Source organism: Electrona antarctica, assembly GCF_951216825.1.
Source record: "Electrona antarctica genome assembly, chromosome: 1".
In the NCBI taxonomy this organism is placed as follows: domain Eukaryota; kingdom Metazoa; phylum Chordata; class Actinopteri; order Myctophiformes; family Myctophidae; genus Electrona; species Electrona antarctica.
In genome coordinates, this window is record NC_136806.1 from 38,133,657 (window position 1) to 38,160,148 (window position 26,492).

Below are 26,492 nucleotides of genomic sequence, written 5' to 3' on the forward strand. Positions count from 1 at the left end.
ATACATGGGCATATCGGTCAGATCAGCAGTTCTGGGCAACCGACCTATCCGACTCAACGGTGGGCACTGGCGATGCACGCACCAAGTTTGAAGTCGGTGGACCTCTGATGTCACCGTAACTCAGCCATAACCACATAAGGAGTTCCCAATGCAGCTACGCTCAAATAGGGAGTATGCTGTCTAAACTAAATGTGTCGTCGTGACATCAGGCGCAAACAAATCAGGCAGCTCTACAAAGGCATGTCCATATGGGCATATATACTGAACATCAGGGATCTCCATACATGGGCATAAAAAAGGGACAAGGACTGATAGGGATATCTCCAAATATGGGCATCGCAGTCAGATTGGCGGTGCAACATAGGTGTGAGGGCCTCTAGTTTAAAAAAAAGTTTCCCGATTACTTGATTAATTGAAAGATAGAATGAATAATCACTAAGAAAATAATCGACAGTTGCAGCCCTAAAGAGATGGGTGGGAGACGTGGTTACGTCAGTCATGTACGGAAACGGCAAATGCACAGAGACGGCTGAAGAGAGAGATGAGCACAGGGACGAGAACTAGAGAGCTAAGAGCCATGAAACATGATAGACAGAGAGAGAGAAAGAGAGAGGGAGACAGAGAGACACAGAGAGACGCAGAGGTCTATGGGAGGAAGAGAGGGACTTTGGGGAGGCAGAGAGGAGAGATGGGGACAAAGGGAATAGAGAGAGGCATAGAGAAAGAGGGAAAAAGAGAGGGAGTGGGATCAAGCAGCCATCACATTCCGACACGTCACATTCCTGCTCACATCTGGCGGCAACACACACACACACACACACACACACACACACACACACACATTTTGGACGCCCATTAACGAACCCTACCTTTCCTATCCTATTCTGGGGGGGGAGAGAACATTGTGATGCGCCGTGAGCTTGTAGATCGGTTATTCTTAGATAATACAATATATTTTATTATCTAGAGGGGAAAAGTAGAAGGTGTACCGTGTAGTAACCCCAGTCAACTACTTATATAGGGCTGTATAAATGGTTAAACACAGGAGCCATCTCATATTGTTCTCCTGTTTGGTTAACAGGTGTAAGCTCCATTTCTCTAGTTGTGATTTTTTCCATCATATCGTGATTTTTGAAAGGTTTTGAATGGGGCTTAAGTGGTTAAATACAAGTTCTTTGTGTGTGTATTTTATATTAGACCGTGTGTCAAAAGCACTGGTGACCGGTTGGTCTCTCCAAAACATCGAATCGGACACAGATATCTGCCATGGGTCGGCTCTAGCATCACGGCTGGATTGCACAGATCTGGAGATGTGTCCTGCAGGCTCAGTGACTCAGCACCCAGACACTCCCCTCCCACCCACAGCAACCGAAACCCGACACCAATATTTACAGGCATGCACACATGCACATCTGAGCATACATATACACACACACACACACACACACACACACACACACACACACACAGAGGGCAGGAAGTAGAGAGGAGCCTGGCAGCGGAGCAGAGACGTGTGTGTGTGGTCCGTCTCGAAGCGTTGAGATTGGGGGGACGGACAGACGGGCCTGACGGTGAGATGCTGAGAGACAGCTGGACGGACCAACGGACACAGACACACTGTCTCTGCTCCGCAGCGCAGAGCAGGTGGGAATGTCCATCAAAATAGAGCCGCTGGTGCAGGGACAAGACACTGGGAAAACGGGGATCTCTGCGCGCGCGTGTGCATGCGTGCGACATGTGTGCATGGGTGTGAGCGCGCGCGTGTGTGTGAGCAATGTAGATGGGAAACGCACACAGTAAAATTTCTGTTAATTTTAGTGTGTAAAAATGAACCTGTGAACGTGTGTGTGACTGTGTGTGTGTGTGTGAGTGTGTGTGTGTGTGAGTGTTAGGGCTGGAGTTTTGCCTGATTCATACTTAGTTGCGCTCCAGTGTCACGCCTGCTCGCAATGTGAGCCTGTAGATAGAATATTTCCGGCTTTAGGGGAAAAAAATCACACTCGTGTGAAGTGAGTGGTGCAACTCCGTGTGGGGGTCCCAGGGGGATTCCCGGAAGTTCCAGACCCACAGGAACGCGCCCAGGGTGCTGGCCCGGTTCCGGCGAGCCTCCCCGTGTCCGAAATGGTTGAGAAATGACAGAGTTACCGTGTGGGGGTCCCTCTACTGTACTGTCACTGTATTGTACTGTCACACCCGAAATCATCATATATATACAGTTAATATGTGTGTGTGTGTGTGTGTGTGTGTGTGTGTATGTGTGTGTGTGTGTGTGTGTGTGTGTGTGTGTGTGTGTGTGTGTGTGTGTGTGTGTGTGTGTGTGTGTGTGTGTGTGTGTGTGTTAGGCTGCACAACAGTGACACACAATTTTCAGGCTCGGACGGACGGACCTAGGCAGCCAGCCAGGGACACACATAGCTGTCTATGGGAGTGGTTGCACCCATAGACATGTATAAAGGCTAGATGGCTCAAGGCGGAGTCTCTGACGTAGTTCACCCGGCGGCCATCTTGCTTCAGGGCTACAGTATGTTCTATGGCAGCTCAAACAAAAATAGTCATAACTCGCTCAAATCTTGACGGATTTACAAACGGGTTGGTTTATTACAAACGTTATCAACGTAGCTATGATTCAGGATGCTTATCTGCTTAATTTTTTTTTTTATGAACATCATATAAAAGCATACAAGTATGCAGACGTCTCTGACGTTTATAACAAACCAAACCGTTAGAAAATCGGTTGAACATTGAGTAAGTTATGGTCATTTAAAAACGACATGCCCCATAGACCCATAGACCCACAGCGTGGGCGTGTCATCTAGATTTCTTATATATATCTATGGTTGCACCACTCAAAAAGGATAGTAATACAAACATGTGTGTGTGCACTTGTGCCCATGTGTGTGCGTTCTTACGGTCAAAGTGGCTGTGCTTCTGTTTGAAGGTGCTTTGTAGGTTGGTGCTGAGCTGAGAGACTGGTGCTTTGAGGTCAGAGTGACTCTGCTGGCTCAGCTTCTCCTCCATCTCCACCGTGCAGCAGGAGAATCCCTGAGGACACACCTTGAGAGGAGCTCCTGGAAGACAAACACACACCACCACACCTGTTACACACTGCAACTCTGACTGACTGAAGACAAACACATCACAACCTCCTGTTAAGGTGACTCCAGACCGAGGAAACTTGTCCAGACCAGTCAAAGACTACTTAAAACTCTCATATTGCAACAGACCAGCATTTTCTATCCGCACAAAGACAGTCTGCCGACGAAAGATTATTTTCCACTATGCAAATTGCAGAAAGCGCTGGTTTGCTGGTTTTACTGGAGACAGCCGATCGTTGGGGCAGTGTGGACCTGGCTTTAAGGTCCTTTCAAACGGTCAGCGATAATGCGCCTAGTAATTCATTTTCAATGAGACCTGCATATCTTCATATATGCATATCTCTCATATATTATTTTTCTGTACGCACGGAGAAGTCGATGGGCGACAACGCAAGCCCATTTCCGCAACTCCTTGCAACATGCAACTACTTGCAACCATTATTCCCAATGGCAGTTGCAAGGAGTTGCAGCTGGTGTGGTTTGGGCCTAAGCCATTGTTCTATCCATTACTTTTTTTTTTAAATGAATCGAATAATCGAGAAGTGCGAGAAGCGATGTGTTTATTTATTTATGTTGTATTAACTTTAAACCCAGGGGTGTACTTGTTCATCATTGTTTGTGACATACTAGAATCATGTCCAGGGGATGTACTTGTAGATGGTCATGAAATCCTGTTTAATTTAGTATCAGGACCTTTTGCAACTAGAGTCATATTATTACCAGCACAGTGTATCCTAAAACTCATTCGGAATCCAATGTGCAGTACTGTACCTTGTCAGCTGCGGTTACATGAACCAATGTCTTTCATAATGAAAGAACGATGATTCATTTAATTAGGCTAAGAATGAATCATTCTTAGCCTAATTTAATGAATCTGATTGACGATTCATTTAGATGAGCGCTGATTTGATTATGTCCTGTTTACTCCCCATAACAGACTGTTTCTGACATGAACAAACAAACCAACAGTCATATCATAATATGGTAAGCTACTCCTGCAGTTATGTTATTAAATACATGGGTTAAGGAGTACAGAATGTACACAGAAACATATCACCAGAGGTCAGAAGGCGGAGCTTGGCGTCCCAACAAGCTAAACAGTGGTTCTCAAGTTAATCTCAACTTTTTTTCACCAAGTACCACCTCAGAAAATATTTGGCTCTCCGGGTATACCACCATTATGACGTTAAAATACGTCAAACAAATACAGTAGCGTACACCTAACTTATCCCATCCTATTCACACAGGAGGGAGATTTGAAGGGCACTAACTGACTCTGACAAAATATTATTTTTACACTTTTATAGTTCCATTTTAAGCCACTGTCTGCGTTGCCACCGTTTAGTTTCATTGTGATCCGTGAACGCATCGTCTGCAGTGCTCGGCACAAAGCCAACAACAAAACTCCCCCCCACACCCCCACCTTTGTCATGTTCAGAAAGATTTCTAGTGCCACCAGAGGAGGTCCTTGGTACCACTAGTGGTACTAGTACCACAGGTTGAGAATCACTGAATAAAGAAATTAAATACCATACTAACCATGATAGAATGACAGGGACAATTTTCTATGACACCGAGTCAAGTTATCTAGATTTATCTAGATCTCCTTACGGTTGCATGCGTCTTTCAGCAGCGCAGCCCCACTTGGCGGGGATCTGTCTGTTTCTCTCTCTCTCCGTGTGGGCTCTGACACAGACACAGACTCACACAGCTGGACTGTGCAGTGTGTGAGTGTGGGTTATCGTGCTCAGTGTGAACGGCCCATAACAATCTATCTGGTACTCAAACCTTTTCATTAAGGACCCCGAAATTGACATGTAATTGGCCACGGACCCCCATCTGAAAAGGGTTTGTGCCAGGGATTGCCAGAATTTAATATTTGTGTTAAAAAAGTATTAATACTAAGATTTATAAAAAGAAGGTCAAGCTTGCAGCACTGTGAGCTTGTATATCTGCTAATTTTTTAATATCCAACATATAACAACCTTACACTAACACTATAACACATTGTGTGTGACTGTGTGTATACAGTGTAGTATAAATTAATCACACAACTGACTGGAAATAATTTCCCGTCAGTACAACCCATCTTTCTGTCCATCATGCTCACAGCAGCCATCACAGACCATTTCTTCAAAGATATAGCAACAGTGGAAAAGAATATTCATATTTTCATCATGTTTAATATTTCGATGTGCTTCTTGATCATCAATGAACCTACTATATGAATGAACAAGACAATTATTGGTTCTAACTTCTAAATATCGGTTTTGATATATGATGGGTTAATTGCCCTGGCAGAGCAAGCCCAGCCCTGTGTATGTATGTACACACAGTCAAACTACTACACTGCATATACACAGAAACAGTACACACTACACTCAATACACAATTACATGATACTACACTATTATTATACAGTCACTAGTCACATTATACCATACATACACATTTGCAACACTATATAATACAACAACAGAGCAGACTTTCACTAATACAACAAGACACTGAGCAGCACACACAGAACTCATCTGAGAAATGTATCATTACACAATGAACCCACCCAAAACGCATCTGTACATGGTGTGCAAAAGTTCTTGCTAGTGTTCTCATCAATCCCGGCCAAATGGGGATGTCTGGTCACCCTATACACAATGTATTTCTATGAGAATACGCATGCAGACACCCAATTATACCACCCAGAGCGGGAAGAAAATCTTCATGTGTGCAGCCAATCATTAACGCCTGCATTCATTAACATGGAAACGAAGACAAGCAAGCAGCGGCCATGCAGTTATGCATGTGTGTCCTGTGGGTTTGGTGTGTTTATATAAAAGCTTTGTTACAGACTGTAGCCTCAGCCTGTTTCAGCTGGGGGTATTTGGATCATCTGAATTGACCTGTGGAGAGTTTATCTGCTTCGTTTGGGGTGAGAACGTACCAAATGAATTCAGGTGTGCAAACAACCACTATCTGTTTCGGACAGGGCATATATCCAGGAGATATTTGTTGCAGGTAAGGTGACAATTTAATTCTAAGCAAATACATTACATCATAACAGCTTTTTGGTCCCACTTTGTTGGGAGACAGTCACTTTATAAATCACCTAGCAAGCTGAGACGCCTGTCTCTCATTCTTGTGTTAAAACCTGAAAGTCAACACCGTGAAGGTGACAACACTGTGTTCGTCACAGCTGATCTCCACAATCATGCTCAGAATAGTGTCCCTATTCTGGGCATGTCATAATACATAAGGATTCTGCAAACATAGCTGGTCTACAATCTCACAACGAGCTTGTAGACTGGCTAAGACATTTTCTGTAGCAGGCCAAATGTAGACGCCTAGGCGACCCAGGTCAACAAAGTTATATGATTATTAACTGCAAACAAGTGGGTCCAGTTATTTTGTTGCGCTAGAAACGCTGGGAGTGCCAGCAGTAATCACAGACCTGGGCCTTGCACCCACACAGGTTGACAGTGTGAGAGTGACAGACAAGTGTCACTGTCAGACAGAGAAGAGATAAGGTAGGTTGTCGGACAAAACAGTAACACCTCAACACACCTCATCAGCCAGGCTTCTAATCAAAAGCATCAAATGGAACAGAGCCTACTGTGGGAACCTTTGACAGAAACTCAGTTTAGGATCAAATTAACAGGTCGGTGCTGACCATAGAAGGGTGAATGCAAAGTTGCAGCTGCAATAATGTTTTGTTTTAAAACGTGGCTGCTGGAATTTGGGGCGAACACAGAGGTCCTTTCACTCCAGTCAGGAACCAACGGCCGCCAGGGCTCCGTGGCCTGCATGCCTCCCTCCAGCCCCTGGCCTCTGCAGCACTTCAACCCAACACATGGAACTTTTAAACTGTATTCATGACAATCCTTAAAGAGGTCTCTATAGTTTCATGCATCTATATTCAGTCTCTGTGGGCCGTGGCTCAGTGGTCCAGGAACCTTGGCTGGTAATCCAGTCTGGCAGTGTGCCGCGGGTTCGACTCCCGATCCCGACGGCCTTTACTGCATGTCTTCCCCCCATCTCTCTCCCATTTCCTGTCAGCCTACTGTCTGTCCCTCCATAAAAAATATAAAATAATGGCGAAAGCCACAAAAAAAAACATAATATATTCAGTCTCTAGACGGAACACACTGCAACTGCAACTATACTGTTAGCTGCACCCTTGTCGAATGTGCGTAGAAACATACGCGTGTCTGGAATCTTGAAAGAACGTTGGTCGGAAAGACTGTTTGTTAGAATGACCTGTGACATTTTGGATTACAATGGCCAACACTTTAAAGGACCACACTAGTGTTTTTGCATGTTGAGTACTTTCCTTAAATTACTGCTTTCAAAATCAATAAATCATAGACCGAAGTCTTGATTTTGGAATATTAACCAGATTTCACAATTTTCTTTACAACTTCCAGGTGAAGTACCCTTATGTAAATTAACGATGCCATGAAGAAGTTAGAATTTTGTTAATTAAACATTCCCAATAAGACAATTCATGCCTCAACTTAAATCAGTGCTTTCATTCAACTACATGAAAAATGTAGTTGAATGAAAGCTTACAGTATCTCAAGCAAGTCTCTGCAAACCTTTCCTAGAAAGGCAGGGGGAAAAGGAATAGCAAACAGTATGCTTTGGAAAACGGTCAGCAGTAATGTAAAATATACATGACTTGTAGTCAATGGGCTAAACATGCAAAAAAAAGAAAAACACAGGCATGTCCTTTAAAAGATTGAAGACATTTTGGAGGTACCATTTACTAAAACACATTACCTAAACAGAGCATTGGTGGGTGGGATGCAGCACCCACCTACCGTTATCCTCAACCCTTAAACTGGACCCCTCGGTCTGGGAACAAGTCCAAATAAGGCTCAACTCACTCTTTCTCTCACTTAACCCCCCTCCTTCACTCACTCCCTCTCTCACTTTCTCACCCCACATATACATACTCATTTCTCTCTCTCCCTCCCTCACACACACTCAGTTGGCAGCCACTACCTAAACACATTCACACATCGCATCAGTGCTCACACATAGTTCTTTGTACCGACATGACTGCAGGGAAGAGACCCAAAGTCAGCAGTGAGTGGACACACACACACACACACACACACACACACACACACACACACACACACACACACACACACACACACACACACACACACACACACACACACACACACACACACACACACACACACACACACACACACACACACACACACACACACACACACACACACACACACACACACACACACACACACACACACACCTCGGTGAAACAGCCATTCAGTGTGTCCCGAGCGGAGCCAATCAAACGCACTACATCCATGTTACCAAAGTACACAAATAAAAGTGAGCTGGTCAATATTTCACAGGAATGTCTGTACAAATGTGACATTGTTAGCTCAAAGGATTAGGTCTCTGAGAACTGAAGATTCCTTAGCTAATGCATACTTTGTAAAAACACCAGGGCAGCCAATTTTTCCTCAAAAACCACCGGGAGAAAAATGGCAAGGGCCGTCCTGGAACATGATAGCGTGAACAGCTAGGAGGAGTCAAGTCAAGCCTGGTTTACACTCTGCCATATGATCACGTTACACGCCAAACATGGCCGATTGTATGACACAATTCAACCATGGCTAACCAACCAGGGGTAACCAACCAGGGGTTCGCAAGCTACCAGTAGCTCGCACGAGCCATTCAAGTAGATCCCGGTGTGAGCGGGTGTCAGACTGAAAGGCAGCCAGCCATCACTAGGGCTAGGGATAGGGTTAGTAATTTCAGATCAATGAGCCTTCGGACTAATGACACGGCACCGAGGACTAAGCTAGAGACCAGGACTTTTGGTCACTTGTGAGCAGAGAGAAGTGTCCCCTGATTGTGTCTTGTGCACTCAAGCTGCATGGCAACTTTGGCTCCACTTATATGAAATGGCCTTTTCACAAATGAAAATAATAAAATCACACGCAATAAAATAATGAACTCGTATGACTGACTCAAATCTTAATGACAGATTTCAAAACGCTTGCAGATAATGTGCAGTCACAGCAGTCTCATTAAAGGTGGGCTGACCCTGAGAGTATTGTATCTGTAACCATATCTGTGCAAATATATGGTCATGTTAAATGCATTTGTCATTTGAACATCTGTAAATTTCAGTATTCATCGAACTGACAAACTAAATAGTGTGCTGTAAAAAGCAATTCATTTAATGTCCTTTGCGTTTAGTTTTATTTAAAAAAAAAACTAAGAAATGGCAAAAAACAAGTGTTTAACATATTTTAGTGGTAGATCATGGCTTACAATTGAGAATAAAATGGGCTCTTGGGCTTGAAAAGGTTGGTTACCACTGCTTGACTAACGGGTGCATCAGCAGTTTCTTTGCCATTAGCGACATGAATAGTAAGTAAGACTGAGCTCCTTTAAAAGCTGCAATATGTAAGTCCAAGGAAATATTGCACTTTTATGATATCCGGACAGTACTACTTGTCAACCAGTAGGTGTCCTACCTGACGCCAAGGTCTAAATGCCTCAGTGGAAGACCACCTTCTACCACTGCAGATGTGCTACTTATATTGTATCAAGAAGATACGCTAACGCTACCATACAGATTGATTAAAATAACCTTTTATATTCATTCAAAATAAATTCTGGATTTCAGCTTTAATGATGTAACGTCTAATAGAACACAGAGGCAGAACATTGTTCCAAGTGTCACTCAAGATAAAGATGGCTATTTATGGCACTCAAAACAAGAGAACAGCTTGAGACAACAGCTTGTAAACAAACATGTGACAGTGTGTGATGGTATTCATCAGCGCTCCGCTGACTCTCTGCGTTTCCTTTTGTGGGAGACCAGCATCCCCTTTAAACGGCTCATAAAATAAGTCACTTCCCTTTGACGCTGGCCTGCCTCTCAGACCAGCGTGGGGGGAAGGGGAAACGCCTCACGGACAAAACCCAGATTAGACACCTCGCCGCCCCCTCGGCCTGCCATCATGTGCCACTGAACCAGACAGACCTCCTTCCCCCTGCCCCAACCCCACCACCACCCTGCAGGCTTAGCCAGCGGGGTCAAGGGTTAACAGCCACCCCTATGAGAGAGGTCCCGTCCTCTGACCCACCCCCCCTTCCCTTCCACCAGTCAGAACATCCACCTCACACAGTAACACACCTCTAGCCACACACACACACACACACACACAAACCATTCCCACACAAATCCAAAGAGAGAGTGCACACATACAGGCAATTAAGACCCGTAAAAGACACAGACACTCACAATACACATAAATAGAAACTTTAACAGCCACACACTTCAATCACAAGCCATAAAAATTAAAGTCTCTGAGGGATTATTTCCGTACCCCTGTGTGAACTCAGGCCGCCACCTAAACCGCTAACAGAGAGCGAGCGAGCAGGGAAGGAGGAGGCCCCTAGGGGCCACAGAATGGCCACTGACATCTCTGTCACTAATAGAAGGCAGCTACAGTGAACCACAGCGAACCACTCCCCTGGCCCAGTCACAGTCTGTGTGTGTGTGTGTGTGTGTGTGTGTGTGTGTGTGTGTGTGTGTGTGTGTGTGTGTGTGTGTGTGTGTGTGTGTGTGTGTGTGTGTGTGTGTGTGTGTGTGTGTGTGTGTGTGTGTGTGTGTAATAAACAACCATGAGATATACTGCATGCTGCATATGGTTAATGGGCCATACAGTGCAAACCTTGTTAGTTCAAACTAGAGCTATGGGAATGAGGTTACCACCAACCAGGGAAATGTTTGGATGATAGAGATTATTATTATATCAATATTATTGTGATATGAGACTAGATATCGTCTGGAATTTTGGATTGTAATGGGGCATGATATGTGTTGTCCTCCTTTCCTGGTTTTAATTGCTTCCGTCGTATTTGATATTTAAAAATTTGTCAGACATCAAAATGTAAAAAGAAAAAAAAGAGCGAAAATAACCGACATACAAGCTTGAGACTCTAGAGCTTGTAGCTGCAAACCATTTGAACATGAAAGATGTAAAAAGAAACCTGACAGATAGGTACACAGGTTTTAAAAGGATCCCTGGCTAATAAGACAAATATGCCTTAAAACATTATACTTGCCCTCTATACCTAAAATAAAAAAATACAAATTGAATCACACCCGTGAGAAGTGAGGGGCACTCTAATCATCGTACATCATCATCAAGAATGGTGGTCCCTTATTGGCCAAGGGTGGCCACTGACATACCTAGCCGATTTGCTCAGACACATGACGTAAATTCTCGATTCATTGTCAATGGCATTTAATGTTTGTGTTCAGACAGAATCTACACTATAGCTGTTTATAGGAGGGGCTAGCGTCCCTCAAAAACACCTTAAATATTTCTTTCATAAATAGACAATCTTTCACTCAATAGCAACTGCTCCTGTCGCAAGTTGATGATGTCATATGTCCATGTCCAGCCCTATGGAATATATGGAATGCACATGCTAATAATGCACATGCTAATAAAAAGTATTTAAAATATATTGCATTCCATTTCCATAGGGCTAGAGTCTAGCCCTATGGACATTATGACATCAACTTGCGACAGGAGCCAGTTCCTATTGAGTGAAAGATTCTTTATTTATGAAAGAAATAAAATATTTTTAAGGTGGTTTTATTTTAGTTGTAGAGGACAAGTATAATGATTTAAGGCATATTTGTCTTATTAGCCAGGGATCTTTTAACCCATTTAGGCCCGACGTCGAAATTTAAAAAAAGGAGCCCCAGAATTATGTATTTCTCCACCGATCCCCACCTGAAAATATGTTGTTCCAGGGACCCTCCCAGGAGCAAAGATTGAGTTAAAATGTTCACTCTGAAAGAATATATATTCCAAATTTGCACCACATTTTCACGATTTTTCAAAAATAGCTACAAGCTCGTAGCACACCACTCGGTGGCGCGCTATGAGCTTGTAGATCAGCTATTTTTCAATAGCTAAAAGTATAACAACGCTTAAATCACCAAAAGGGGTTCCCGCCCAAAATGGGATAAAAAAAGAATTGGGTGAAATGGCTTGAAATCAGTCTATTGCAGTTCAGTCAGTGCAACTCAAACATTAGCCTAATAGTTTAATTACCAAGCTGGCTGTTACTATCATGGGATTATTTGCGTTGAAAGAAGAAAAGAAAAAAATGAAAAGAAATCCAAAAACAGGAAGGACTCCAATTCAAAACATCATCAACCAATAAATCAAATGGGCCATGGTTACAGATGTGAATGTGTCACATGCATTGGCAGAAAGTCAACTAACATCAATCTCAACTCAACCATTTAAACCCTATACTTAGTTGACCGGAGTCCACCAAGCATCTATAGAGGGTATGCGCATGCATAAAGTGAATGGCAAATCGAGTGGCAAAGTGAGTGACAAAGCGAATTTAATGTTGTTTAAAGTAATTTAATGCAATCAAATAGGACTTTTCTGTTTGGATGTATGGGCTGTCAAGGCCAGAAAGTAGTTTTTGCCACTCAGGCATTCCTGCATAACTTCCGGGTATGATGATGTCACGCGCATACCCTCTATACTAGGCACCCAAATATTTTCCCTCTACACTAAATACATTTGCTTAAAATAGCCGATCTACAAGCTCAGAGCGAATGTTGGTCCTGGAATAAGGACACTAGGGCATGTTTACCTTTAATTTAGGTTTTGTAAATTGGCATTGCTCATTATGACAAATAAATTGTATAACCTATACAAAGCCCCACTGAAATACAAATACAAATAAATAATGTACACTGGCCAAAACAGGTGATATACTTTAACGTGTCACATTGCGACGAGCTTGCAGATATTTCTATATAAAATTAAGTATTAACGTACAACTTTTATTTTCTCTCACCCATTTCTTTTCTCCCCAATTTAGTCGTTATGCTAATTGATTCGTCCCCACACACATTTCTGTGTCATCTTGTCACTGCTGTTGTATTCCACTGATTCACCTACCAGTGAGGAGCCCCCTCTAGGAGGACGAAGGCTCTACGACGTACTCCTCCCACCCAACACTCTCTGCTGACAGGTGCCGTCCCAGCCCATAGGATTACTTGCAGTGTACCCTGCCCAGTCTCCACCCAGCTTCCCTCCCCCGACGATGGGCCAATTGTGTGTAGACAAAGCCAGATGCACCACGGTGGATTCTAACTCACAACCTCCGTGGTGCTGGGCAGGCAATTTTACCACTGCTCCACCTCAATTTTAAAAAGCCCAAACACCAGGTTGAACATGGTTAAGAGTCAGACATAATGATGGATTGGAAATATTACATTTCTAGTCATTTAATCCAGCCGATTTCATACAGATGAATGGAAACGATTCTCATGATTACGCAAAATAAATGTGATTAGCTCAAATAATTGCAATCAGACGATTATGTAATGATTGTTACAGCCATCCCATGCAGGCTGTCTGACCTGAAGTCTGCTGAGGAGTAGAGTCCAGCAAGACATGTGCAGCTGGCTTCAAATTTGAGTTTGTGAGTAATGAGTCTCACGTCTGTAATACACTTGATATTCTTTTACCGTCTCGGCCAGAGAAATTAGAGGGGAGTAGAATGACGCTCTAGTGAAAGAAAAGAGATTCAGAAAAAGAACAGCAAAACCGCCGGGTATTTCATTTCTAAAATCATAGCAATTACTTTTCTCTAAGACTCATTCACTCTGCAGTCTCTCTTGTTGCAGCATGTCAGGTAGTCTCCCCTTCTGTTTTCTCTCTGCTCTCTCCTCTGTCACTCAGCTGTATGCCAACAGTCTACAAACCGTGTTCCAAGCCCGAGTGTGCAGTGAAAGCAAAACATTTTTCTTATTAATTTCTCTTTTGGCATTTCCTTTCGCCCGTTCTGCCGAAAAATAATATAATTTGTGGACACCCGCTGAATAAGATGGTATAAAATGTTCCAAGTCGCCCTTAACACAGTCATGATTCTGTGAGTGTTTCTGCTGGGGACTTTCCCTTCTGCATTCAACTGCAAGACCATAAAAATGCACACAGATATGTATCACAGTCACGCACCAAATACACAAGCCAATGTTAAATTGAAACAGAAGCCAAGACACATCAAAATCTTCAGTGTTAATTTAACTCTGAGCAAAATCTTCAATTTAACTCCAAGATTGTAAGAATGGTTCCTGGCTGCACACAGTTTGTGCACCATTTTTTAAACTGAACAGGGGATTTTGCTGTGCAGAAGACTCATGTCTGTACTCTCTAGTTAATTATACAGCATGATAACCGATTCAACTCAGTGCCCCTGAATATATTCCCCTTTGCTCTTCTTTCAGTACCACGGTCGGCTGATTCAGTGCAATAAACAAGAGCAATGCTCTGTATAGATTCTGTAATAAATTGCCTACTTTGCTGTGTTGATATTTGTGTATTTTCTTCCTCCATACTGTCCCCCAGAGAGCAGCCAGTCAAGTGACCTTGCAAGTTAAAACGTACAATAAAACTGATTATGAATCTGTGCAATTGTCTCCTGAGGTTGTCTGATACCATTAGACCTGCGTGTGGGAAAGGAAAAACTATACTGGAGTTTAATTTGATACTTTCCACCGCATTGTAAAAAAAGAAACTTATTTAATTAGGCTGCTTGACAAAAAGATGGTTTTTATTTACAGTAAGAGCCTGGAGGGGTAAGTGCAGAAGGAGGGAAGGTTACAAACTTTCATCCATTCAGTAAAACCCCAGTGTTTTGCTCAAGGGTAGCTTGGCTTGGATGTTGTTCAGAGAGGAGACAGCGTGCCCGCTTCTCTGTACATTAGAAACGGCCAATAACTAGGACGTTGAAAGCTGGAGTAACCATTATATTTAATAACAATAAATGGAACCATAATGATTTTTCTATCAAAAAGTTGTTTTTGGAAATGAAAAAAGCAGATCAAATATACTGTGCTCGGATATCTGAAATGTTATTATACCCAGGGGCTTTATAATGTTATTTTTTTTAGATAAATAGAATAACAGCCTGGAGTAAAAAAGAAGAAAAAGATAAAAAGAAAAGAATATTATTGAGTCATGGTTAGTGTATGTAATGTGACCGCAAGTCGTATTTACTATGACAACGTGCATTTCCCTTCAGTCCGTTAGTCAACCCAAGCCTCCATATATGGTCACGCATTGTGACATCACGTCTAGTCACCCATGCCTCCATATATGGGCATGCCCTGTGACAAGTTCAAGTTCTTTATTAACCCCTTTTGGTGTTTAAGCATTACGTTATACTTTAGCTATTGAAAAATAGCAGATCTACAAGCTCATAGCGCGGCACTGTAGGTCTGCTATTTTTGAAAAATCGTGAAAATGTGCCTTTTTGAGAACCACTGATACAGAAACTCCAAGTTTTTCAGAAACCTTTTTTAAAATTTCGACGTCAGGCCTAAATGGGTTAATGTCCCTGGAGGGCAATTTGAATTCCAGCAGTTCGTAGAGGTTTGAAACGTAAAAACTAAAAACAGTACAAAACAGCAACAGACATGTGACAACTTAGCATAGGACAACATAGCATGAGCACATCTGTGCAATTGATAAAAAGGATAAGAAAATAAAAGAGTAGCCAACCAAGTACAGTACAAAGTGAAGCATCATGAAGTGTCATCATCATAAAGTGACATTCCATATGTTGATCCTCCCCACCAGTCCTTCCTGTTCTGACATTCCATATGTTGATCTGACCTCATCGAACCATGTACACTCAAGACACGCTCCATATATGGCCATTGGCCAGTACAGAATTAATTCCATATGTTGATCTGACCACCCATTCCAAAGCGCCAGGGCTCGCCCAGCAGTCTGCCGTCACACAGGCAGATGCGTGCACGCTTAGTTCTGCACCCAGTATAGTTTACAACACAGTACTGCACTCAGTACTAGAGTACGGCACAGTAGGACTACAACAATTTATTGCAGCCTGGACAGTGAACAACTGGTGCACAGTCACACACCTGGTAGGATGTAACTGTGGCAGGTGGCAGGCTAAGCGATATGTCACCGTTTATCATTCAAAAAGGCTTTATACATGTACTGTATATAAGCCATATAATAGTCATAAAGCTAATTGTCTATGTTCCCCCATTTGCAGCTCCGATTTCACACAAAAAACATTATCACACTTATACAGAAACAGAGCCAAGTTGCCAACTATAAATAAATTCCTTTAAAAAAGCCAAGACAAACCGAACACACTGAGACAGTTAAGTTACGATTACGGCGAAAGAGAAAATGTTCAACAATATCAGCCTGTAAGAGGAACCAGAACAGCTCATATGGAGCTCATCAGAGTAGGAGGAAAGCTCCAAACTTCACTGCCTCGCAAAAAGAGTGGAATGACAAGTTTACAGCAGTTTAGCCAAACCAATAATGCTTTTCAAGTCTTACTTCATGAGAAGATCGAGTCCAAGAGTGGCTGAAAAAAAGTGGCAAGGGAACTCAGCCTGTAGTATTGAAAAAACAAAATGGAGGCAATCCCGACATCCACGCATCTGGTATAGTCACTCATCTGCTCACAGCGTCCCTGAGTAGCAACTCTGACAAGGTGAAGAATAGCTTAGCTGCAAATGTTCTGTGAACTTTCCCATGTGTTTTACTCTCACAACGTCATGATAAACATTCGTGTCAAGAAAGAAAAAGAGGATTCATCTCGGCCTTCCACAGCAGCTGAGGTGACAAGCGTTTCCGTTTAGTGTCTTTGCAGCATTAACCCTCAGCAGAAAGACATATCCCCCCCTCGACGCCAGAGGGAGGGCAGGTGCTGTGCTAACGAGGAAGTGTGTTAACGAGCAGGATATCCCACGCCACAGAGATATGCTGACCCTAGCAGGCGGCGGGAAGATGTTTTCAGCATGAGAACGCTCTAGCAAACAACCTCATGACTCACAGCCAGCCTGAAGCATCTCAGCAAGGCCACCACTTTCAGCAGTTAAATCAAACTTTATAATCTGTAAAAAGTAATGCCCGGTAAAATCCTTATTATTTAGTTATTAACCAATTTAGACCCGAGGGCGAAACGCCTTCTAAATCCTGACCTATGTTTTCAGAAAAAATGATGTTGCTATAGGGGACCGAGTAGAAAGAAATAGTACAATTTGATCATGGGCTTTACCTGCGGTTACAACAGCTTCTGCACCCATGTGGAACTTTGCCGTCTTTATCCTGGAAGGTCATGTGATCAATCATGCCTCACATGATCACTCATGACACTTCTAACCTCTGACATAGCACTGAGCCCTCAGAAGTTAAAACAAACAACAATTGAGGATGACCAGTAGTGACCGCGAGAAAATGTGGTTGCCAGTATAAAAGTCTTTGTGATAAGCATTGATCTGCAGGGAAACATCAGCATCTGATCATCACCGACTCCATTTAACAGAGCGCTCTGCATTCCCTCCTGACACTGAGTTTTTCACTCGAGTACTCTCTCTAGAGTGAATTATTTTACAGCTCAGCAGTCAAGCCACAAGGCCTTGAATAACGTCTGCGTGGAGTGATGTTTCCTTAAATAAATTGGGGATTAAAATCCTCCTCCGAAACACAGCTGTCAAAACACCAAACTCCAAAAATGTGCTTTTCAGATGGCATGACAGCGATGAAAAAGGCATGCATGTTGTGTGCTGTGGGCTGGTGTTCGAGGCAGGGCAGGGCAGGGCTCATTAGAAACACCAGGCGCAGTGGCCACAACGCTCAGCAGCTACCAGGCAGCAACAGGCTTTCACGTCAGCAGCAGCCAACCTCTTATTCAGAGTGAATTCAGATGCAGATTAAAAATCTTTTTCTGCACGAGCCCTTTCACCATGTACAAACCTCTGCACGAGCATGGATGAAGTACTGTTGTTGTTTTTTGTGTTAAAAGGCACGCGGTCACGCAAACAAGCGCACACTGAGACTCATAAATCTGAGCAACTCCTCTGCCACTAGAGTCCATCCTGTGATTGCTAAAGCAGTTGGAGGCTCTGGCCAATTAAAACTCTCCATTTGTGAACATTCCAAAATGCTGTCATCCATGAACATTTACCCAGAAGCCCCTGGGGGGATTCCACAACACGGCCCTGGCCTCTTGCTCTGTCTGTTTCCCTCTCCCCCCGCCAGGCCTGCGTCTCTGCCTTTGTCTCCGCGTACAAAAGCTCCCTGCCTACACCACTTCCCAGGTCACTGCTTTGTCAATGATTTAACTCGCTACTGCACTTCCCAGAGTACATTTAAAAAGTCAGCGACCAACGCGGACCACAGGGGCTGTACGCACGCGTGACTTATCCCTAAGCATTACTTGTTGCACGCTGGAAAATGTTTTAACCACGTTTCAACATGACGTCCCTATTATGGGTATGTCGTTATATGCAAACATGTGTGCAAAAATAGCAGATCTATGAGCTCGTACATCGGCTATCTTTGCACAAGTGGTTAAAGATTTTGTGTGTGTGTGTGTGTGTGTGTGTGTGTGGAGAGAAAAAACCTAGGGCAGAGAAAGACATGCCGCCAGACAGGTAGTCTGATTCAAACCCGGGTCCTCGCTACTCACAAGGAGCATGTGGTCAGACATGCGCTAACTGTCACTAGTCAATTCAATAGTCACCTCCCTCCCACACACACGAAAATTCAGCCCACGAAATGTCTTCTTGCAATAGCTATGAAAAAAAGAAAAATACTAGATGAAAAGTCTCTTCTGTACTGTCTGACCCTGGCCTGTGAAATAGTTTGAGGTAAATATAGCTGGCGAGTAGCAGATTGTGTGAAACACATTTCCATGAAGTGTGTGATAGCAGATCAGAGGCAGACAGCTGAACTCTTTTGATTCTCACAGCAGGACAATGTTCAGGTGGGAGAGATTAAAATCGGCCTCCCTTCCCCAGGTACAAAAAGCAACCTCGACAAGTAGCAAATAATGACAACCAATAGGGTCAAGGGAAAGAGTCGGTGTTTGTGTGTGTGTGTGTGTGTGTGTGTGTTTGTGTGTGTGTGTGTGTACTGTGAGATAAAGATAAACAAAGGGAGAACAGAAGAGGGTGGGTTTCTATGGTCAGTCACCCAGACAGGTTAATCCACTGTTGGTGTGTGTTAATTAGTCAAGTTAATGTCATGAGAAAGAGTGGGTGTGTGGGTGTGGGTGGGGGGGTGGGGGGGGGGGAGTCTTGTAGATGAGAATATACGTGCAAACCCCAAGACATCAATAAATACACAAACGCAGCAACCAAGGGTCAGTCTCCCAGCGTTGTTGGGAAACATGCATTCTGTGCAAGACAGAGAGCCGGAGCTAAAGCACATTAGAAAACTAAATCTCACCATTTACTTGCCCAGATGCCAAATAGACGATTAGACGTTAGACCTCGGTTCACCAGGCCAGCAGCGTTATTTCCCCCTTCCTTCCGGGCTATTCCATGGCATTTTATAATCACAATATCACACGATAATAAATAGCAGATCTACATGCTCACGACATGACACACAGCAATGCATTGTGTGATACAAAAATAATCTTGTTATAGAATATATCATTTTTTTCTTTTACAAATTATCCAAGAACTTGCTTCTCGAATCTTGATGAATCAGAAAAGTCAGAATAATCACTAAGAGAGTAATGGACAGTTGCATCAATACCCATGTTAACAGAGGAGTGTGAACAGAGAAGAGGAGAGAAAAAGAACATCTGCTGTTTGACTTTGGTGCTGCTTCCATGTGTCATCTTTCGCGGAATCGCGGGGAACTTGTTTGTCATCCTTGTGATGAACGCAGAGATTGGTGACGGGCTGTTTAACAGCTGCTACTCCCATCTGTAAAAGTCTGCACAATTCAACATCTCCTATTCTATGAAGTACGCTGATTTAAAGCTGCAATGCGTAACTTTTATGTCCCACCCAAGAACTGAACCCGGTGTCCCCCACACAAGCACAGAACTTTGAACTGTTGAACCAATACAGAAAGCTGTTTGAGCAGAGCATGTATGTTGCCTATTGAACTTATTGCGATACCACTTGTCACCCAGACAGGTTAACCCATTTAGACCCGAGGACGATTTTACAAATGCCTTCTAAATAAGAGTTTTCTGAAAAACCTCTGTTTCGTTCTCAAACATTTTCATATCAAGGACCCCCAAAAATATATATGTATTTGGCCGCCGACCCCCATCTGAAAATATGTTGTTCCAGTGACCCCTCAGAAGCAAAGATATGTTAAAAATGTTTGAAGAATATATATTCAAAGATTTGCGCCACATTTTCACGATTTTTCAAAAATAGAAGATCTACAAGCACCGAGTGCCGCGCTACGAGCTTCTGCTATTTTTCAATAGCTAAAGTATAACATATTGCTTAAAACACCAAAAGAGGTTCCCGTCCGGAATGGAGTAATCTGGGTGAACAAACAGGATCTACATTTCTAAATACAAGAGCAGGGAGACCAACTACAATGAAAACTACTAATGTTTTTGTTAGCATACTCTTATCATACAGATTGGTCAAAATTATGTTTTATTCTTTTTTTTTTAAGTTACGGATTGCAGCTTTAACAGTGAATGGACAAGAACGTGCATGGCACATCTTGTAGACTGTTCAAACCTTGTTGTTTTGCCTTCGATCCACACAGGGAAGCATCAACATGCCTTAACATCCGCTCTCTCCATCCAGAGAGGAGGCGGCCATGATTCATGTCAACAGCAGACTAATCCTACATTCCCTCCGCAAGCTCCTCCTCAGGTATGTGCTCTGTAGGAGTGTTTGATCTGCTGCCTTTCCCATCTATTCCACCTTTACGCTGTGAGTGTGTGTGGCAGACAGACAGAAAAAGTCAAAAGATGAACAGAGAGAGACAGCGAGACTGTTATCTTCCAGATTTGCAGAGACAGGCAGAGGTTTCTGCAGACAAGCGGGAGTGAGGACAAGTTACAGCACAGCGTGATTATCACAAGGAAAGAAGAGGAGGAGAAAGACGGAAGAGGCACAAAAGATCTTCCTTGGCGTGGCCCTCGCCTCCCCTCCTTGGCGTGGCCCTCGCCTCCCCTCTCTCAGCCCTCCCTCTTTCTACCGACTGACTCATGGCACACAAATGAAAACACACTTTAAAAGGAGAAGATGAAGAAGAAACCGTCTTTACTTAAGGCCAAGTGCTTTACCATTGGACCCTGTGCAAACATGGAGGAGCTGTCAGAGACTACTGTTGGATCAACTCACAGCCTGAGAGAGACTGAACTCAAAACTAAAAACGAATGTCATATTATGCCAGCTTGTGCCAAGCTAAAACCCTTTAAAAGTACTGTCATGACTCGTCATGACTGCATCTTACAAAACATTACACAAAATATTAGATATTAAACTCAATATAACTAAAGTTGACTTAAAAGATCAAGAACCAAATTGTTAATTTATTAGATCATATTTGTATTAAAGTTTACAGATAAATGTTAGATTGTTGGTGCCTGTAAGAGTGCATGAATGTCGCCCCTTTTGTCTGCTATTCTTTATTGAAGGTGTTAAGTTTAAATTAGGGGTGCCCAAAACTCAAAAGGTAGATCGTAGATCACAAAGCGTGTGCAGGTAGATCACCACATGGCCTTAAAAATATAATAAAAAAAGCAATTGCCACTTGAATTAAGGTGACTGCATTGAATGACCTGTCCCACAATGCAATACTTTGTTTTCAAGAGTGTTGTGCATAAACGTCAGTAGCATTACATAAGTTATACAAAACAAAACAGTACCCATTCCATTTCCCCCCTCTATTTCCCATCCCATGTCCCTTCAGGTACATTTTTAAACACTTTTCAGCAATGCGATAATATTGTTTTGGGGTGGGTAGGTCTTGTTGAGCTGGTCATTTTAAGTCAAAAAAGTGCGGGCACCCCATGCTTGCCGGATGGTGAAGAGTAGCGCGTGTCTGTGCCTAGTTTGCCTACTGTAAGCTAGCAAAGGTAAATTAGCGAACTGTTGCTCTGAATTCTGTGACCAGAGATCTTACGCCCATGCAGAGTAGCTATGGGAAAGCATTATGGACTACCCATTGGCTTAAAAGGACAGCCAATGAGGTTGCCTTGCTCCACAAGCTGATAAAAAAAATCTCTCTCTCATGCATTTACACATTTAACTAAAACCACCCAACCACCTCTAAACCCCGCCACTAAGAATTCAAAAAATTCATCTTGGCTGAAACATTCGAGAGCTTTTAAAAGATTTAACACACAAACAATATGTTTCAGCGTTGCCAGTAAAAGCCAGCGAGCCCCTCCTGAGGACAATGTTTATAACAGACATCCAAAAAGCAGTGAGGTCCACCAGATGTTGGGGGCAGGACAGGCCCTGCCGTAGCCCCCCCAGGCACAATGAGGTCAGGTAGAAGATCAAGTTTCTGGAAGCTCAAAGCAGTGATTCTGATATACCTGTTGGACTGTGGGAAACTGGACACCGAGAGAGGGGGCGGTGGGAACTTAGAGACCAACTCATAGCCGACTGTCAAAAGAAAGCTTAAACCTTAAGGTACAATGCTTTTAATGGGCTTTGGTCATGAATAGCTCTGTCCGTTCCCGATGTGCCGCAGCAGCGAACGTGTCGATAAATCATGGCTACTATGAGGCTGGTCGTGCCATTCCGCTTATGTAGAACATTTCAACCCCTAGCGGTCATCTCACATTCGCACACAAAGCCTGGCTTTTCTTCCAGAGAGAGAACCACCCTCTCAACTCAATGACCAAATGATTTGCAGCTTTGGAGCTTTTTATTTAAAAACTACTTGATCCTTTCAAAAGTGTTTCTTTTTTCCCCCCCTAATTGTGTCTCAGCCAGCAGGACCTCTGCCGATGGGTTCCTGATGTTTTAAATTAGTTTTGATGAGCGGCTTTAAGGCATGGCATCATCACCTCGCCTCTCCAGAGCTCCTCCTACCACTATTGTGTTTGTTGGGCAGAAAATGTATATAAAAGAGCAAAGCTAAAGAAATTGGCTTGACAGTTTCAGACAATTCTTTTATTTCAAGTACAAGAGCAAACGGCACACAAAGGGATTAGGTAATTAGGTGACCCATTACTTTGGAAAACTGAGCTGAAGTGTCTGACGGAGCCCCATCGGATCGGAGTGAGACTTGATGTAGACCATGGGAGTAATTAGCTGGGATTACAGCTCACCTGGCCCGAGCCCAGCACTGGGGTTTCAGCCCAAATACCCAGGCAAGTCCCTGGCTTCAGTTCCTTCTCACTCTCCCCAACCACACAGGCCTCTGGCGAGTCACAAAGTCACAGACACATACTAACGGCCGTCTTCGATTATTAACATGGTCCTCGTGTCCAATGAGCCTCCACAGCAATGAAAGACTTGGCTGCAAATACACCTACTTTAAAAAACTAACTCACTCCCTGGCAGCCATGCAGGGAGGTGACTTCAGCGAGTGCAGAGCCCAGTTCTTTTCAGGGCAAGAGGTTCAGGGTCCACCCCTGCAGTTTGGGATCAGAGCCCACAGGCCCTTCTGCCACACTCCTCACAGCTGGCGGAGTGACACAACCACAACACAAAAGAAACACACAGCAGCTCAGATATCAGAGGAACAAGAAAGCACACCAGCCGCCATCGCTGGCACAAAAGACACTGGGCAGTCAGAGGAATCACACTATGGAAAAGCAGTGTAACATATCGCACCGTAAAAGCTCCATGACAATACTAAACGACAACGCGTCAGTGTAGGGAGGTGTCATGGCAAGGCAAGGCCTCGGGGAAACGGGTGGAAAGACAAATGTTCTGTGTTTTGGTACGGCGATCACCTGAAAGCCTCCCCGCACTCACACAGTAAAACCCGACAAGGAAGAGACAGAATGAGAAAGAGGGGGAGATAGTTCAAGATAAGTAGGTTAAATGCAGTGGGGGAGAAAAGGAGAGGAATTCACTGAGGGATAATGAAGGAAGGAAGAACTAAGACTGAAATACAACCGCCCAAAGGAGGAGAGGCAGAGAGAAATGAACTGATATGGAGAGAGAGAGTGAGAGAAAGAGAGAGACTGCTGACTTAACAGCATGCAAACAGGACGTGTTAACAAGGAGTCTCGGGTATGCTCCCTCCACCCAGTGGAAACCCACAAAGCCTGATCCAGATTTCAGACACAGTCCCTCACGGATCCGCCGACAGTGCACGAAGAGAAGAACCACCCTATGCTAAAAATGTACGCAGTCACATTACCATGAGTGTTGTGTTTGTGTTCGACAAGTAGACATGTGTGTGTCACCTGAGAGGAGCAGGCTGGATGACAGAGGAGGGGAGATGAGTCAGAGCCATGTTGCCTCCCTGGATTCACTAAATCTTGTTTCACTAAATCTTCCCCTTCGTACAAAAACATTGTGCCTGTGCCGCCCCCCCCCTCTCTCTCTTTCTGCATATGCCACAAGTCTTTGTTGTTGTTGTTCCCCGTGTGTGTGTCTGTCTGTCTACTGGTGGTCCAATGAGGAATGCGTGGTAGGGTGGTGGGGGAAGACTGGCCTAATAAAGGGGGTGCTCAATTGCCCCCACCCCCCCCCCCACACACACACACACACACACACACACACACACACACACACACACACACACACACACACACACACACACACACACACACACACACACACACACACACACACACACACACACACACACACACACACACACACACACACACACACACACACACACACACACACACACACACACACACACACCCCAATGATCTGTCGCTCACCCATCAGAGCAAAAGGATGAGGAGAAATAGCGATTTGGAATCTTGGGACAAACACGCGCACATCATTCAAACTGCTGCTACAGAGTGTACCAAAAGGGGAAAAAACTCCACATTCCAAGCCTCAAATGTAACGTTGAGGCATCGACATCGAAACAAAGCGCAACATTCTAAACTTTACAGGCCTACTAGCCTAGGCCATCTGAAATCGACATCAGGCCTAGAAACAAGACGGAAAGACAGACTTTTAAATCCAGGATCCAGGAGGACCACACCAGTGACACCACGCTGTTTTAAGTACGCTGCTTGTTCAGCCACATCCTTCATGCACAACAACACTCATTTTCTTATGGGGGAAGCAGCGATAAGCTTTATTTGTTTCTGAGCCACGATAAGGCAGCAGCTGCTGCCTGGCAGAGGCGAATGCCACGAGAGACACTGATCCGAGTGCTGCCGCCTGGGCCCAGCCCTGCCACAGGAAGCTGATAAGAGCTCTGCGCTGCACCGTGGACCCACCGGGCACGTGTAGGAACGTCCTCTCCCTCGCTAGCTGTAGCAGGCTCCCATCCACCAGGTTCACAAGACCTGAGCCGCATGACGCTTAAAGTAAATTATGTGGAAGCCTCGTCAACAACAACAGGAAGGAACTATTTCCTCCAATTTTAAACTGGTCACTCACAACCATAACGTCACACATCCTCTAGGCCTATGTGTTAACCACTTAAGCCTTATAATTACTTTGTTGTACGATGAATATAAAAATGGCCAATCGACAAGCTCAAAGATGAGCTATTTGCGCCGTTTAAATGTAATTGTTGTTGGTTGCTTTGTAAGCCTTTATTTCATTTCAGTGGAGAGAGACAGAAAGAGAGTAAGAAATTGACATGCAGCAAAAGGGGATCATCATCAAACCAGGGATCCGGGTTGCAGATGTTTATACGTTTTCCGACATACCAAAAGTCTGATATGCGCAAATCACCCGTTGCTTCCGATATGCGTTGCGTCCACGTGTGGTTAGGGTTAGGTTAGTGTTTGGGTAGCGTGTCAGACTAATGACTGTCTGTCGGACTGTGGGAACATATGCCTGCACACAGGGATTCGCCGTCAGGCATTACAGCCCATGTGGTAACCTCTCTGTGCCTTACTTCGTTTGTTTTGTTATAATCCCATAAATAAAAATGTGGACACCATGTTCAAAGTGGTTAATGCTCATGGTTTGTGGGCGGTGATCACTACTAGTTTAGGCCAGTGGTTCTCAACCTTTTCAGGCCACGAACCCCAAAAATAATTGCATTAGCAAAGGTGACCCCCCACCCTGACAAGCACATGGAATTGTAGGAGATAAATAGTGATAATAGCAGATCTACAAGCTCACACAACGCCTCACAAACATGAGGTGTTGTGAGCTTCGGCTATATTCAAACGTTTGCCTCTTTCTTATGTTATAGACAATTAGGCCAATGCTTGACCAGTTTTTATAGTATAGCGTGGTCATTACTATTCATGCAGTAATGATCTTTTTATTTATTCATTTTTTATTTATTTTATAGGCATTACTTCAGGTCACTTCATTGTCATCTGGGGAATCCCCCAAAATCACGTGGGGGTACCGACCCACAGGTTGAGAACCACTGGTTTAGGCTACAGTGAGTTGTCTTCTGGGAAACTCCCACCTCCTCT

The 26,492-nt window shown here is 43.8% G+C and overlaps 1 protein-coding gene across 1 annotated transcript in view; it reads right to left on the bottom strand.

The window, feature by feature from the left end:
* Nucleotides 1–26,492, bottom strand: part of gpc4 (glypican 4) — a 46,201-nt gene that overhangs the window by 12,864 nt on the left and 6,845 nt on the right. The window contains exon 2 of the mRNA XM_079505661.1: nt 2,910–3,068. Coding sequence (XP_079361787.1) covers nt 2,910–3,068 — 159 coding nt within the window. The remainder of the gene's footprint in view (nt 1–2,909; nt 3,069–26,492) is intronic.